The following is a 17,764-nucleotide window of genomic DNA, read 5'->3' on the forward strand; positions in this document are numbered from 1 at the left end:
ACACACTGGGGCCTTTCGGGAGGCAGAGCGTTAAGAAAAACAGCTACTGCATGCTGGGCTCAATACCTAGGTGATGGGTTGACAGGTGCAGCAAACCACCATGGCACACGTTTACCTTAGTAACAAATCTGCACACCCTGCCTATATCCCAGAACTTAGAAACAAAACGAAAGCAAAGAAAACGAGAAAGCAATAGCAAAACGCTAACGGCAAAACAAAGTTTCAAACTCAGAAAGTGACAGACCAATTTTTGGTTCAAATCATGGTTCTCGACCCAGGTGCCATAAGGTCAGGATAAAGAATTTGATTACGTATTGTAAAGAAGACATGCAGCGGATGACCAGAAAAATTGTTCTCAACATACGTGTGGCTTCGAGTTCAACGGTGACGCTATCTACCGGGACATAGCATTAGATTCCAAAGGGCCGAGTCCCACAAGACTGGCCTCCCACACTAATAACAATGGGAAGCCCTACGTTGTTTTACCTGTGCTTCTCAGCAACTGGCTAGAAATCAGGTTGCCACCACTCCCAGTTTTACTTGCATTCATTTGCTGGAAGAGCTCACAGCACGCAGGGAAACACTTACATTTGCCATTTTCTGTATTTTAGCGGATATTGCAAAAACTTCAGAAAAAACTTTTGGGCCCGGCATGTGGGGAGGGGCGCACTGCCTTCCAGGAAGTGTTATCCAGAAGCTCTCTAAACCCAGTCCTTTTGGGTTTTTATGGAGACCTCATTCTATAGGCATGATGGGTTAAACCATAGGCTATTGGTCATCAACTCAACCTGAGGCTCTCAACCCTCCCTGGAAATTGGGGTTGAGGCTTTGTCATTCTCAGTCTGAGTAAAAGAATTTACACAAACGGAATTTTAAAACAGATTAGCATAACTGGAAACTTAACTAGATGATGGAATTATCTGGAGCCACACCTTGATATTCCTAGCCCGAGCACCCTCATCCAACGAATGCTCCACCCAACTGGCTCCCAAGCCTCTACGGGGTTCCAGAGCAAAAGGATGTTTCTGCAACACCTATCTCCACCTCTTTTTCAAAGTCTTTTCGCTTACACGGGTAATTCTTCAACTGCCATGCATCAGGGTCAGGGGGAGGGCTTGTTACCACACAGATCTGTGGATCTCCGGGGTTTGAGGGTGACAAGGATGCTGCTGGTGTCAAAACCACAACGTGGGAACCACAGAACCCCTAGTTGGTTTTCAGTGTTTCCGTGCATTTAATTCATCATACCTTTGGCCAAGAAAACTTGTAAGTTCTCAGATTGTCCCAAAGGTGGCGCATGAAATCAAATCAGGAGAACAGTTTCCTACGAGGTGTAGCCTGGGAAAGTTGGGGGTGACTGATGAAAAGGAGGAGTGAAGCTCCGCCCTTTCCGCTGCGAGGTTGCGCCCGAGGCTATTTAAACCCACCCTGGCTGGCCTGTACTCAGATCTTCGCAGATCGGAGCAGCGGCCGGAGCCTTTGGCGGAATCTGCGTGGACTTGGAGCTCACAGCGTCTTGCGACTTGGAAGCGGATTCAGAGGACAGGACAGAACACTTGGGCAAGTGAATCTCTGTCTGTCTGTCTCATTGGTTGGTTTATTTCCATTTTCTTAAGGACCACATACCTCACACCCCACACACACAAACACACACGCACACACGCACACACACACACTCCTTCATTCTGCGGGTTAGGAAATTAGTAGGGGTCTCTGGGAGCTGCAGGTTTCCTAATCATGTCTGCACCTAAGAACACTAGGGTCTTGTCTGGCTCTTCTTATGAACGGTCCCCCAGCCCGGACTCCTCAAGATCCATGCTAGCCTCACCCAGCTTCTCACTCTCCCCTCTCAGAAACTCAGACTTAAGAGGAAGCTCCTCACCAGGGATCCGGAGCTACCATTCACCATCCCCTAGGGCTTCACCACACTCACCTCTGTCATCACCAGTATCCCACAATCTCCCATGTCCCTGTAGCTCACATCTGTAATCCCAGCACTTTGGGAGGCCAAGGCAGGCAGATCACTTGAGGTCAGGAGTTCAAGACCAGCCTGGCCAACACAGTGAAACTCCGTCTTCACTAAAAATACAAAAATTAGCCGGGCATGGTGGTGCACACCTGTAATCCCAGTGACTCAGAAGGCTGAGGCAGACGAATCGCTTGAACCCAGGAGGCGGAGGTTGCAGTGACCGAGATTGCACCACTGCATTCCAGCCTGGGTGACAGAGCAAGACTCCATCTCAAAAACAAGCAAACAAAAAATAGGCTGGGAGCGGTGGCTCATGCCTATAATCCCAGCACTTTGGGAGGCTGAGTTGGGTGGATCACCTGAGGTCAGGAGTTTGAGAGCAGCCTGGCCAACTTGGTGAAACCCTATCTCTACTAAAAATACAAAAATTAGCTGGGTGTGGTGGCAGGCGCTTGTAATCCCAGCTACTTGGGAGGCTGAGCCAGGAGAATAGCTTGAACCTGGGAGGTGGAGGTTGCAGTGAGCCGAGACTGCACCATTGCACTCCAGCATGGGCAACAGGAGCGAAACTCCCTCTCAAAAAAAAAAAAAAAAAAAGAAATCATTTCCTTTGCAGCATCATGGACGCAGCTGGAAGTCATTATCCTGAGCAAATTAATGCAGGAACAAAAAACCAAATACCATATGTTCTCACTCATAAGTGAAAGCTAAACAATGGGTGCTCATGGACATCAAGGTGGCAATAATGGACCCTGGGGAGTTCTAGAAGGGGCACAGCAGAAAAGGGCACAGGTTGAAAAACTAACTATTGGGTCCTGTGCTCAGTACCTGGGTGATGCGATCAGTCATACCCCAAACCTCGGCATCACACAATATTACCAATAAACCTGTATATGCCCTTCCAAATCTAAAAGTTAATTTATACCAAAAATCTAAGCTCAAAAAGAAAAACAAAGTCTTTTGCCCATTAAAAAACAAATAATAACAAATACAATAATCTTCCTACATCAGAAATCTATATTAATGCAATTTATCATATTCATTGATTAAAGAAGACACACCTTACAATTATCTCAATTAATGCAGGAAAAAGCATTCACTAAAATTCAGCCTGCACCTGTGACTTTAAAAATTAACAACTAGGAAACTTCCTTAACTCAGCAAGGAGAATCTACCAAAATACCTACCAGGAACATCATATTAATGACATAATATTGACAGCATTTTCTTTAAAGCCTGGAATTAAACAAAAATGCCCTCTCTTCACTGCTTCCATTTAACAGTATACTACAGAGCCTAACCAGTGTAGAAAGTCAGTGTAGTAAGTAAATCTTTAGAATAACTCCTTAATCTAATGAGAGAATTCAGGAAGATTTCTAGATGCAGGCTCAACATAAACAAAATTAATAGCTAAATCAAGGATGCAGGTTGAAATCTTTACAGTAATTACTAAAAACATAGAAAAAGAGTATATGACTTCCAAGGTAATGACAGACGGTGAGAAGGAAAGAATTATATTATTAAAATTCAATCGAATGAAAACAGAATGTCAGTAGGAAAACAGAAGGGTTAAATAAAATAGATGTACATAGAACACTGTTCTCAACAATGCATAATACATGTTCTTTTCAAATGTACAGAAAACATTTGACAATATCGACCAAATTCTGGGCCATTAAGCAAGTCTAAACAAATTTCAAAGAACTAAAAAAAAAAATACATAGTATGTTCTGTGTCCACCACACAATATAATCCGAAATCAAAAATTTAAAGATAAATACAAAATTCTCATATGTTTGGAAATAAGGAAGTATACTTCTACATAACTCATGGGTCAAAAAAAAAAAACAAGCACAAAGTTGGAACATAGTTTGAACTAAGTAAAATAAAACCACTAAAAATAAAAATTTATGGGACGAAACTAAAGCAATTCTTAGAGGAAAACTTGTAGCCTTAAATGGTAAATAGAAAAGATAGTGGTTGACACTCTAAGAATTATCCATGTCAAGAAGTCAGGAAAAGAACAAATTAACCCAAGGAGTACAGAAGAAAGTACTAAATATAATAGTAATTGATGAAATAAAAAATAAGTAAAAAATAGAGACCACAAATAGGCCCAAAACTTGGTTCTTTTAAAAGACTAGTAAAATTGATAAATCCCTGGTGAGACTACTCAGAAGAAAAAAGGGGAGAAGGCACCAAGAAAGCAAAGTCAGGAATAAAAAAGGGAACATCTCTGCAGACACTAAAATGGTAAAATGATATTGTGAACAATTTGATGTCAAGACAATTTGCAAAGTTAGATTAAATGGACAAATGCTGGGAAAACTATAATCTACCAAAATGGGCAAAAGAAATAAAATTATAAAAACATTCTATATAGGGAATTGAGCCATAATTTAAAGACTTCTCTCCAGAGAAAACTCTAGGCCAATGTGCGTTCACTGGTGAATTTCACTTTACACTTAAGAAGGAAAAAAATCAGCATGCATAAATTTGCCCAGAGAATAAAAACAGAGAAAATGAAATTTAACTCACTTTACAAAGCCAAGATTTGAAAAAACTATGAGAAAGGAAAATTATAACCAATCACCCAGACGACATGAATTTGAAAATCCTAAACAAAATATTAACGGACAGAATCCAGCAATTTAATAATAAAATAATTTAATAAGTATTTAACAAAATAATACAGCACAACTAAATTACATTTATTCCAGAAACATGTTGGTTTACCACTTAATCAATGTAATTAACCACATTTATTTATAGGATAAAGTAGAAAGATTATCATCTCAAAGATTCAGAAAAATCTTTAAGAATTCAACATCCATTCATGATTAAAAAAAAAAACTCTTAGCAAGCTAAACGAATTTCTTTTTTCCTTCTTTTTTTTTTGTTTCATTTTTTGAGACAGAGTCTTACTCTGTCATCCAGGCTGGAGAGCAGTGGTGCGATCTCGGCTCACTGGAACCTCTGCCTCCTGGTTTCAAGTGATTCTCGTGCCTCAGCCGGAGTAGCTGGCATTACAGGCATGTGCCACCACACCTGGCAAATTTTTGTATTTTTTAGTAGAGACAGGGTTTCACCATGTTGCCTAGGCTGGTCTTAAACTCCTGGCCTCAAGTGATCTGCCCCCACTGGGCCTCCCAAAGTGCTGGGATTACAGGTGTAAGCCAAGGCGCCCAGCCAAGGAATTTCTTAATCGATAAATGGTCACTAATACACACACACACACACACACACACACACTCGCAAAGCATTTGGAGAGATGTTGAAAGCTTTTTCTTTGATAATGGAACTGTATGTTGATGGCTGCTATTGCCACTTCTAATTCTACACTGTACTGAATGTTCTAGCCAGTGATAGGGGAGATGAACGACTGAAATGGAAAAAAGTATAATTTATTATTTTCATATGATGTAATCATGTACCATAAAATCCAAAAGAATCTATAGATAAATTAGTAGAACTAATAAGTGAGTTTAGGCTGGGCACGGTGGCTCAGGCCTGCAGTCCTAGCACTTTGGGAGGTGGAGGCTGAGGCTGGCAGATCACTTGAGCACAGAAGTTTGAGACCAACCTGGGCAACATAGCGAAACCCCATCTCTACAAAAAAATGAAAAAATTAGCTGGGCATGGTGGCACCTGCCTGCAGTGCTAGCTACCCAAGAGGCTGATATAGGAGGATCACCTGAGCCCAGGGAGGTTGAGGCTGTAGTGAGCCATGATCATGCCACTGCATTCCAGCCTGGGTGACAGAATGAGACTGCCTCAAAAAAAAAAAAAGTGAGTTTAGGAAAGTTGCTAACTGCCAGATTAATAAATAAAATGAAGTGCATTTAAAACAACAAAAAACATTTAGAAAATAAACATTTTAAAGGGATATCATTTAAATAACCACAAAAAAAATCTAAGAATAAATCTCACCAAAAATATATAAGCTTTCTATACAGAAAATGAGAAAGCATTGTAAAGAGAAATTGAAGAGGACCTAATTAAATGAGAGAATACCTCTGTTCATGGGTTGGATGAGTCAATATTGTAAAGATTCAATTCTCCCCAGTCTATAAATTCAATGCAAGTCCAAACAAATTTCTACCCAGTGTGTGTAATTTGACTAGTTGATTCCCAAATTTATATGGAAATATAGATGACCTAAAATACCCAAACAATTGTGAACAATAAGAAGAAGATGATGAGGACATATTAGAAAGCTACAGTAAGATAGTTGTGCTATTGGCACACAGATGAAAAATCAATGAACAGAAGAGAAAGGTCAGAAAGAGATTCATGTTCCTCAGGGTAGTAAAGAAATGAAAATCTTCTGAACCAGTGTGCTGGAATAACTGGATAGCCATACATGAAAAAAGATGAAACCTGACGCCTTCCTCACACCACACACATAGATCAATTTTAAAACGAATGAACCTTCCCAAAGAAAATACAGTAGTAAAATGTCCTTTAAACTCAAGGAAAATTTTCTTAAACAGGACACAAAAACACAAACTTTATAAAGGGAAAGCATGATACATATGATGGTAATACAACTAAGAACTTCTGTTAACCAAAAGCTACTCCTGAGAGACAGAAAAGGCAAATCACAGAGCAGAAAAGCTTTCTTGAAATACATTTATGACCAATAACAGAATTGAAATCAGAATACACAAAGAACTACAATCAGGAGAAAAAAGATGAATAATCCAAGAGAAAAGTGGTTAAGAAAATTAAAAAGTTACTTTACAAAAAAGGATATCCAGATACTTAATAATCTTAAAAAAACTTCCTCAATCTTATTAATTACAGAAATGCAAATGATCACCACCACAAGATGCCATCACACAAACACCCAAAGGCTAACGATAAAAATACTCAGAATTGCAAGTATTGGGGAAGATATGGAATGCTTGAAGTCTACAATACCAGTGGAGTAAAAATTGGTACAACTGTTTTAGGAAACAGGTGACATTATCAAATAAAGTTCAAGATTCATTACCCTAAGACAGAACAATTTTAGTCTGAGGTATACATTCAACAAAAATGTGGCCACATGTGCAACAAGAAACGTGTATTTTTAAAAGCAGTATTATTGGGCTAGGCACGGTGGCTCATGCCTGTAATCCCAGCAATTTTGGAGGCAGAGGCAGGCACATCACTTGAGGTCAGGAATTTGAGACCAGCCTGGACAACATGGCAAAACCCCATCTCTACTAAAAATACAAAATTAGCTGGGTGTGGTGGTGGAAGCCTGTAATCCCAGCTACTCTGGAGGCTCAGGCATGAGAATTGCTTGAACCCAGGAGGTGGAGGTTGCAATGAACTGAGATCATGTCACTGCACTCCAGCCTGGGTGACAGAGTGAGACTTAATCTCAAAACAACAAAAAAAAACATAATTTATCACAATAAAAATTGGAAACAACCCAAATGTAATAGAAAAAAAGAGATTCCATTTTCAGTCACAATTTGTGCAAGAATGAATATTTGAAAAGATGTGCAAAGACATGATAAAAAAAGTATAAAATGTTATTAAAGAATGAGCAAGATGACTCACATGTACAACTCAATATCGCAAAGTTGTCACTTCTCTCAAGTTAATCTATAAATTCAATGTAGTTCCAATAAAAATCCTAAAAGTGTTTTATTATGGCGCTTCACAAAATGATTTTAAAATTGAATGTAACAATAAAGTTCCAAGAAGAGCAAGACAATTATGCCTTTATCAAACCACATTATAAAGCTACAATAATTACAAAAGTGTGGTAGAGAGAACTTAGGAGCAGTTTTGAATATTTATAGAAACGTGGTATATTACTGAGAGGGATTACAAATTAATGGAGAACAAAACAGCACGCAATTGATGGTGTTAGGACAATTGGCTATCTATATGAAAAAAACACTTCCCCCAACTTCCAATTAGATTAAAGACCCAAATATTGAAAATGGAACTTGAATATTTTTGAAGAAATGTGGAATATCTTTACTACATCAGTATAGGGGTGTGAATTTCATAAACATGACAGAAAAGCGTGAAATATATACACACACATAGAAAAACAAATTTTACTATATTCAAAATTACAAACTTCTCTCCAGGCATGATGGCTCATGCCTGTAATCCCGGCATTTTGGGAAGCTGAGGTGGATGGATCACTTGAGTCTAGGAGTTCGAGACCAGTTTGGACAACACAGTGAGACCCTGTCTCTACAAAAAATACAAAAATTAGCCAGGCATGGTGACGCTCACCTGTAGTCCCACTTACTCAGAGCGGCTGAGATGGGAGGATCGCTTGAACCCCGGGAGGTTCAGGCTGCAATGAGCCGAGATCGTGCCACTGCACTCCAGCCTGAGTGACACAGTGAGATCATGTCTCAAAACAAAACAAAAATTTACAAACTTTTGTACAACAAAATAAATCACAATCAAATTTAAAAGGCAACATGTGGGGAGAATATAATTACAATACTAAGAAAAATTGGCATTCAGATTCTTTAAAGAACTCCTATAAATCAATATGAAATATTTTTACTATCATGATACTACTGGTAACCTGCAGGCAGCAACCAACCAGAAGACAGCAAGACTAATATGAATGAACACATAAAAAAGAGGCTGCTCTCGTACATACCAGCTGAATATTAGCCCTCTAAACAACCTTTAACAAAACAACAAAATATTATGTGAACACAGAATAATGTAAACCCCCTCTCAGCAAAAAAGAAAAAAAGTCAAATTTGAAATGATTGTTTTCCTTCAAGCAAGGAATTAGCATTAGTTAATAGAAAACTGATGCTAACTTCTTTAATAATAACATTTTAGGTTGGACAATGTGAAATGGCCATTTTTAAAGCAAAAGATGGTTAAAAACTGGCAATTTCAAATGATTCAACCTCTATATTCTTAACTATGGTACTGTAAATTGCCAGTTTATATACAATATTCCAACCTGTAGAGCTAAACACAGAACCTGTATATTAACTAATATACAGCTAAACACAGAACCTGTGTTTTAACTAATGGGCTTGAAACTAGTCAATAAGACTAAAACTTGATTTTACTGAATTATATAAGTCAGTTGATGGTGCTATGTTTTCCTGGAATTTGATATAAAAATTGATTTAGAGCCCACTAAAAATGTAATTATTTATGTCTGTCAAAATTTGTGAAATATGCTTAGATGATTATTTAAAGCCTAAACCTGAATGAGAGAAAATCTAACTAAACTTAAATTGGTTGGATTTACAAATGGCTTTTTTTCCCCATTTTCACCCCACCAATGTCAACTTCTTCGTATCATTACACTATAAAAATTCCAGTATAATTTTTGATATAGCATCTCTGTTGGCTCCCTTAATCTAAAATGTTCTCACAAAGTTTAAGAACAACCTTAAATATTACTGGAACAAAAACAGACTTATAGACCAATGGAACAGAATACAAAGCCCAGAAAAAATCCATGCATTTATACTCAGCTGATATTCAACAAAGGTGCCAAGAATCCAAGATGGGGAAAGGACAGTCTCTTCAATGAACGATACTGGGGAAACTGAATATCCACTTGCAGAAAAATGAAATTGCAACCTATCTCACCCAATATACAAAAATCATCTCAAAGTAAATGCTTAACTGTGAAACATGAAATTGGAAAACTACTAGAAGAAAAGATAGGTGAAAATCTTCTTGACGTTGGTCTGGGCCAAGATGTTTTTGGATATGACTGAAAAGCATAGGCAATGAAAGAAAAAGTAGACAAATGATACTGTATCAAACTAAAACGCTTTTGCACAGCAAAGGAAATATTTATAGAGTAAAGAGACAACCTACAGAATGGGAGAAATATCTACAAAGCATACATTCGATAATAGGTTAACAGATTTTTTAAAAAAGGAATTCAGACAACACAATAGCAAGAGAATAAGTTACTTCTCTAGAAAATGGGCAAAGAACCTGAAAAGATATTTCTCAACAGAAGACACACAAATGGCCAAGAGGTATAATGAGAAAATGCTAAACATCATTAATCATCAGGGAAAAGCAAATTAAAACCACAAAGAGATATCCTCACACCTGTTAGGATGGTCATTAACAAAAAGACAAAAGAAGAGTTGGTGAGGATGAAGAGAAAAGGGAACCCCCTTGTACGCTGTTGGTGTGAATGTAAATTAGTAGTTATTGTGGAAAACAGCACTGAGATTCCTCAAAAAACCAAAAATAGAACTACCATATGATTTGGAGATTCCACTTCTGGGTATATATCCAAAGGAAATGAAATCTGCACTCCCATGTTCACTGCAGCATTATTCATAATACCCAAGCTATGGAGTCGATCTAAATGTCATCAGTGGATAAATGGATAAATAATATATGGTATATATAATTAAAGGCATACTATTCAGCCTTAGAGGAGATCCTGTCACTCGAGATAATATGGACGAACCTGGAGAACATTATGCTAAGTGAAATAAGCCAGGCGTAGAAAGACAAATACTGCATGTCTCACTTATTTGTGGAATCTAAAAAAGTCAAATTCATAGAAGCAGAGAGTAGAATGGTGGTTACCAGGGGCTGGGGAGACAAAACTTGGGGGACTGTGAAGATGTTGGTTTTTACTTTATGATTATTGTTATTTTTTTAGATGGAGTTTTGTTCTTGTTGCTCGGGCTGGAGTGCAATGGTGCGATCTCAGCTCACTGCAACCTCTGCCTCCCAGGTTCAAGCGATTCTTCTGCCTCAGCCTCCCGAGTAGCTGGGATTACAGGTGCATGCCACCACACCTGGCTAATGTTTTGTAATTTTTAGTAGAGATGGGGCTTCACCATGTGATCCACCTGCCTCAACCTCCCAAAGTGCTGGGATTACAGGTGTGAGCCACTGTGCCCAGCCTGAGATGTTGATTAAAGGATGCAAAATTTCAGTTAGACAGGAAGAATAAGTTCAGGAAATTTATTGTACAACATAGTGACCACAGTTAATAATCATGTATACTTGAAAATTGCTGAGACAGTAGATTTTAAATGTTCTCACACAAAAATATGTGGAGTAATGCATATGTTAATTAGCTTGATTTAGCCATTTCACAATGTTTACGTATATCAAAACATCATGTTGTACACCATAAATATATTGGTTTTTTATTTGTTAATTTAAAAATAAAAAAGATCAGCCTTAAATAAAAGTACTCTGATATTCTAAAATTAAAGACTGTTTGTATTTTGAGAGATATAAACTGGCAAACCAAAAATAAAGAAATCCAAATACTAGTAAAACAAGGGAAAATATGCTCAACCTTCCTTAGTTCTTTTTTCCTACTTTCTTCCCTTCCTTATCCTCTCCCTATCTCCTACCCTTCCTCCTCTCCTCTTTCCTTTCTCCTTCCCTTCTTTCAGTCTTGGAGCTAATATTTAAAAATGCTAACAATTATTAATACACATTAATAGCAATACGTATCTTGTTCTTGTACTTTATGTATATTTACATATCTTTAGAAATGGAGAAATAAAAAGGAAAATGTTATTACCTGTGCCTCCTTTACAGTGAATCGCTACGATGTTTTCAAGATCTTGAGCCATCCACTCATTTATTTCCTTGGTGAAAACCACCATCTGACTGATTTCAAGTTTAAGATTTTTAGTTAAAATATTTTCAAAAAATCAAGCCCAATATATTTAGCCCTCTTCTGATAGTCAATTTAGCATAAAACTTACTGTAGAGTGGGGACATTATGATCATCAATCATGATTCTAACGACCCTATTATGGAAGTGCTTAGGATCATAAGCTCTTTCACCTAAAATAAATAACATGTATGTCATATCTCTATAGGGAATAACATGATAAATGAGGAAGTTATGAATAAGTTAACATATCTTATTAGAATTCCTTATCTATCTTCAAAAAGAGCTTTCCAAGTTGCTCCTGCCACTCTAAAATAAACGCAAGCGTTTCAAAAATGTAAGGATGGTAGTGGTTTATCCATCTCATATAACCTAAACTCAACTTATTTTTGTTTAATAGGTATAATTTTAAACTTTCTAGCAGACTATTCATTATATTATTTCAGGGTAGTTAGAAACCACACGAGGCAAATGTAGCTGACCAGAATGTTTGCCCCCTGAAAATGTCTATTGAGTATACAGGTAGAGGAAAAAATCAAGAGAGACAGGGTATTAAACTGGGTTACAACCTATTTTCTACAGTTTTTTGCTTTTTTCCCATCTAGACCCTTGCTCTCATCACATGCCACTGCTGATGGGTCAGAAGACTCATTTGTTAAATTGTCTATGTCCTCATAATGCAATCTGGCAAGAAAAACAGAAAGATTTTCCTAAACCTAATATCGCTAGAACAGATCTTCCCTAAAATGGTTTGCTTCCACTGCAGCCTCATTGGTCCTGCCAAAGCCACATCCTTCATATGGTACTTTGTGCTGCTGGGCTAACTCCTTCTACTAAATGGGGCCAGTCCAAGATGGGGATTTTTAAATTCATTCCTTGCCACTACCAAATACTTATGATTAAATGCAATCTAAAAAACAAAATCATCTTCTTACGTGCAGTAATCTGTTTTCTATCTACAGTAGCAAAATATAGAGTAATGTACATACTGCATAGATTGTAGACTCGATAGTGGTTTCGGTGTTTCTTATCTAGAAACCGCACAACTTCCTAAAAAAGACAAACACATATCTTATATATTTACATGGCACCAACATAAGCTATTTCCTAGGGGGAACCTAAAATGGTTATTACTTTTATTAATTTGTCTCTCACTAGCATCTTCTAGGGGAGATTCAGGGAATAAGAGGGTATGCAAATTTCAAGTTCTAATCCACTGTGATTTTTCAAATAGTCCACAAGTATGTTTGCCTAGTCAGATGAGTCTCTATTGTAAATACACACTGTTTAAAGCTATCAGATAAGTAAATTAGCTGGTTAACTAACTTTAAGTAATTTGTTCTAAATCATTAATTCACAGTTAATATGGTTCTTGTTTAAATCTAATTCATATTCGTTCTTATTTAAATTTAATTCTGAATAGATACATCTTTAGAGAGTGATCTGCATATTACAGTCTATCTAAGCACCATGTAAACAAATAAATGCAAAAAGTATATAGTATGATTGTGTGTATGTGTGATAGAAAAAGATAAACATATCAAATTTTAAATAACTGGTAACAATATGGAGACTTTTTTGGCTCATTTGTTCTCTTTATTTTTTTAAATGAAGATATATGTGTACCTATAAGTGTGTGTGTATATATATATATGTATATATGTATAACCTTTAAAATGAAAAACAAATAGTAGTTATAATTTAAAATACAATCAATACCACTACATGAATCCAACTTTCAGTAAATACATCTTTCTGAAACATACACACACATACGTATATATCTCTGTGCAACAACAAAAATGACACAAAATTTTAAAACTGATTAGTATGGTACCCTCAGAGCAATGTTTACTGGCTTAATATTGAGAAAAATAAAATGAAGATATCAAAGTCATCCATTTATTAAACTGGCTATCTCTGTTAAGAGGAGATAATAAGTCAAAAAGATGAACACTCTGAATCTGCATAGTGGGGGAGGCAAGGATAAATAGTTTTATATACTTCAGGTGTATCCTCCCCCCAGGTGATGGCTTTGTTCTTATCAATCTCTATGTTAAGATAATCCAATGGCCTGACCTGTCTTCCACCTGAAGAGACCATGGAGATTAGGCTCAGTCTTGTGCTTGCTTCCCTTTTCCACGGTGTGGCACTGGGCACACTTCTGAACAAAAATTTTCTTGCCTTTCTCAGCATCACCCATATTTAATTCTCTCTTTCATCACTGGCACTACAAAGGTTCCCGCTCAGAAGCCAGATGTCCCGCTCTATGTACCATATTTTCTTTATCTAATCTATCATCGACTGGCATTTAGGTTGATTCCATGTCTTTGCTCTTGTGAATACTGCTGCAATGAACATATGTGTGCATGCATGTATTTTTATAAGACAATGATTTATATTCCTTTGGGTATATACCCCATAATGGGATTGCTGGGTCTGATGGTATTTCTGCCTCTAGGTCTTTGAGGAATTGCTACACTGTCTTCCACATGGGTTGAACTAATTTACACACCCACCAACAGCATTTCTTTTTCTCTGCAACCTTCCCAGCATCTGTTATTTTTTGGCTTTTTAATAGTAGCCATTCTGACTGGCATGAGATGGTATCTCATTGTGGTTTTGTTTGCATTTCTTTAATAATCAGTGATGTTGAGTTTTTTTTTCATATTTTTGTTGACTGCATGCATGTCTCTTTTGGGAAGTGTCTGTTCAGATCCTCTGCCCACTTTTTAATGGGGTTGTGTTTTTCTTGTAAATGTAGGTTCCTCATAGACTCTGAAGGCGATATTACCAGTGAAGCCTGAGAAACAGCAAAGATGGCAGCCAGCTCCTTCTTTTGGAAGCTCCATCCCAGGGGGATACTGACCTGTAGCCAGCCCGCACATACCTGCAAGAGGTGGCTGGAGACCCCTGTTGGGCATTCTCACCCAGTCAGGAGGCATGGGATCAGGGACCCATCCAAAAAAACAGTCTGGCTGCTTTGGGGTAGAGCAGGTGTGCTGCACTGTGAGGGATCCTTCCTCCTCCGGACCACCTGTATTCTCCAAAGCCAGCAGGCTGGAGTGGCTGAGTTGACCAAACTGCAGAGGTGGCAGCAGCCCCTCCCACCAGGAGCTCCATTTCAGGGAGAGATCAAAGCTCTGTCCATAGAACCGTTGCTGGAGTGGTTAAAGCCCCTACAGGGATTCCTGCCCAGTGAAGAGGAATGGATTGGGGTCCTGCTTAAAGAGGCAGTCTGGTCATGATCTGGCAAGCCAGCTGTGCTGTGTCGTGGGGAACTCTTCCTTTTCCCGACTGTCTGTATTCTCCATAGCTGGCAGTCTGGAGTGGCTGAGTCTATGAACCACAGTGATGCTGGCTGCCTCTCCCCACCTCCCCGGGAACTCATACCCATCTGAGGTGGATTCCAACCTGCTGCTGTTGGCAGGCTAGGATTCCAAGCCAGTGGGTCTTAACTTGTGAGGTGTCAAGGAAATGGGGCCTGCAGAATGATGCTGCCTGGCTCCCTGGATTCAGCCCCCTTCCCAGAGATACGTATGGACAGATTTCCCACTGTGCTGAAGATCCCCGGGGCTAGAGTGTGTAAAACTCCTGGGTTTCTGTGTGTGCCTGAGCAGCTGATGTGCCCAGACTCCATACAGGTCTGTGTATCAGACCCACAGCCCTGGTGGCATGGGCTCACAAGGGGATCTCTTGATCCACGGCTTGCAAACATCCATGAGAGAAACACGGTTTCCCGGGCAGGACTGCACACTCACTCACTGCTTCCCTTGGCTGGGAGTGGGGGTTCCTTTGGCTCCATGCCGCCCCCGGCTGGACCGTCGCACCCCCTGCCTGCTTGTCTTCATTCTCCATTGGTCAACCTGTTCATCCAGTCAGTCCCAATGTGAGAACCTGGTTATCTCAGTTGAAGGTGCTGAATTCCCTCGCCCCTTTTCATTCTTCGTGAGCACTGCAGACTGCAGCTGCTTCTAATTGGCCATCTTGCATCACTCTAAACATTTCTTTTTTAGCCGTAGTTCTTAATTCCTATAGCCCTTGGTTTATCACTAGTTTCTTGATAAAACAATCCGTCCACGTTCTCTAGTCATGGGATGATGACTCAGGCCAGGTATCCAGGACATTTTCTGGGAAGTAGCTGAACTTGCAGCCCTGTCCTGTTCAGAACTGAGCTAACACACTGCAGAGAGGTACTCCTTCCACCTCTCGGCAACTGATAGCAGCCCTAGATAGTTAGACTTTTATTGAGGCATAATAAGTATTGTAAATTACATAAAATTAAACAATGATCCTTTCAAGCTGGCATTTCACAGTAAACAGCATTATATGTTTGAAATTAATTTAGTCATCCACAGAGCCTAAAGCAATATGCCCCGACTATAATTTAGGATCTCAACCTAAGAAAACACATTTTGGGTTATGGCATCCCCATCTTTCTTCCCTATGGTAGACTATCAAAAACGGCCACAATTCTTTATAATTCCTTCCATCAAGAGTTGGAGTTTATTTTCTACTCCTTGAATCCAGACTGGTAGTGTAATTTGCATTGTCCAATAAAATGGGGTAGAATTAATATATAATTTTGAGCCTGGGCCTGAAGAGGATTTGCATTGTTTTGTTGCCGCTCCTCAGACTCTTGCCTCTGCCATCATGTGAACAGGCCTGAAGTAGCCTACTGGAGAACGAGAGACCACATGGGGCCATTCAGCCAAGTCAGGTAATATTCTTTCCTTTCATTTAAAAAATCTGTTTCCTTCATTCTTTAAAAATATTTTTAATTGACACATAATACTTGTTCATATTTATAAGGTAGAGAGGGATATCTCAATACTTGTATACAATGTGTAATGATCAAATCAGGATAATCAGCATATCTATCACCTCAAATATTTATCATTCTTTGTGTTGGGAACACTTAACATCCTCTCTATTTAAAAATATACAATAAATTATTGTTAACTGTAGTCACCCTACAGCACTACAGAACACCAGAACTTATTCCTATCTGTAAGCTTAAATCTGATATTTCTTTGTTGATTTTCTGTCTAGATGATCTGTCCAGTGGTTAAGAGTGGGGTGCTAAAGGCCCCAACTGTTACTGCATTGGAGTCTATCTTTCCCTTTAGACCTAAAAATATTTGCCTTGTTTATCTGAGTGCTCTAGTGTAGGGTACATACATATTTACAATTATTCTATCTTATTGCTAAGTTGATGTCTTTATTATTATAAAATGACCTTCTTTGTCTCTTCATACAGTTTGACTTAAAGTCTGTTTTTATCTGATAAGTATGGCTACCTCTGCTCGCTTTTGTTTTCTGTTTGCCTGGAATATATTCTTCTATCCCTTCACTTCCAGTCTGTATGATCCTTTACAGGTGAAGTTAGTTTCTTGTAGGCAGCATACAGTTTGGTCTTTTTTTTTTTTTTTTTTTTTTTTTTAAATCTTGGCAGCCAACTCTGTATCTTTTAATTCGGAATTTGATCTGTTTACATTACATTCAAGGTTACTATTAATAGATTAGGTTTTATCCTGTCATTTTGTTCATTTTTTTCTGGTTGTTTTGTATATCCTTTGTTCTTTTCTTCACCTTTTTTTTTTTTAATCTTTGTGGTTTGGTCACTTTCTGTAGTGACAAAGTTTGATTCCTTTCTCTTTTTCATGTGTATATCTGCACTACAGGTGAGTTTTACACGTTTGTGTGTTTTGACAATGGTAATCATCCTCTTGCTTCCAGATGTAGAACCACCTTAAGCAGTCCTTGTAAGGTCAGTCTAGTGGGAATGAATTCCTTCAGTTTTTGCTTGTATAGGAAATACTTTATTTCTCCCTCATTTCTAGGGTATAGCTCTACTAGGTATAGTATTCTTGGTTGACAGTTGTTTTTTCTTTTTTTCCTTCAGTACTTTGAATATATCATCCCATCTTATTGTCTACTGACCTGTAAAGTTTCCACTGGGAAATCCACTGCTAATCAAATGGAGTTTCCCTTATATGTGACTTGATGCTTTTTTCTTGCTGTTTTTAACATTTCCTTTTTTTTTTTTGGATACAGTCTTGCTCTGTCACCCAGGCAGTAGTGCAGTGGTGTGATCTTGGCCCACTGCAACCTCCACCTCTTGGGTTTAAGCAATTCTCGTGATTCAGCCTCCCAAGTAACTGGAACTACAGGTTCACACC

General features: G+C 38.4%; 1 protein-coding gene across 1 annotated transcript in view; it reads right to left on the reverse strand.

Annotated features, from left to right (window-relative positions):
* Nucleotides 1-11,319: 11,319 nt before the first annotated feature.
* Nucleotides 11,320-17,764, reverse strand: part of LOC129530571 (putative tyrosine-protein phosphatase TPTE) — a 30,610-nt gene continuing 24,165 nt past the window's right edge. Inside the window, exons 10-12 of the mRNA XM_063702796.1 lie at nucleotides 12,572-12,632; nucleotides 11,674-11,755; nucleotides 11,320-11,575 (exon numbers count right to left, since the gene is read on the reverse strand). Of these exons, the coding sequence (XP_063558866.1) occupies nucleotides 11,431-11,575; nucleotides 11,674-11,755; nucleotides 12,572-12,632 (288 nt within the window). The 3' untranslated portion in view covers nucleotides 11,320-11,430. The remainder of the gene's footprint in view (nucleotides 11,576-11,673; nucleotides 11,756-12,571; nucleotides 12,633-17,764) is intronic.

The sequence above is a fragment of the Gorilla gorilla genome, chromosome 22, assembly GCF_029281585.2.
Source record: "Gorilla gorilla gorilla isolate KB3781 chromosome 22, NHGRI_mGorGor1-v2.1_pri, whole genome shotgun sequence".
Lineage (NCBI taxonomy): Eukaryota > Metazoa > Chordata > Mammalia > Primates > Hominidae > Gorilla > Gorilla gorilla.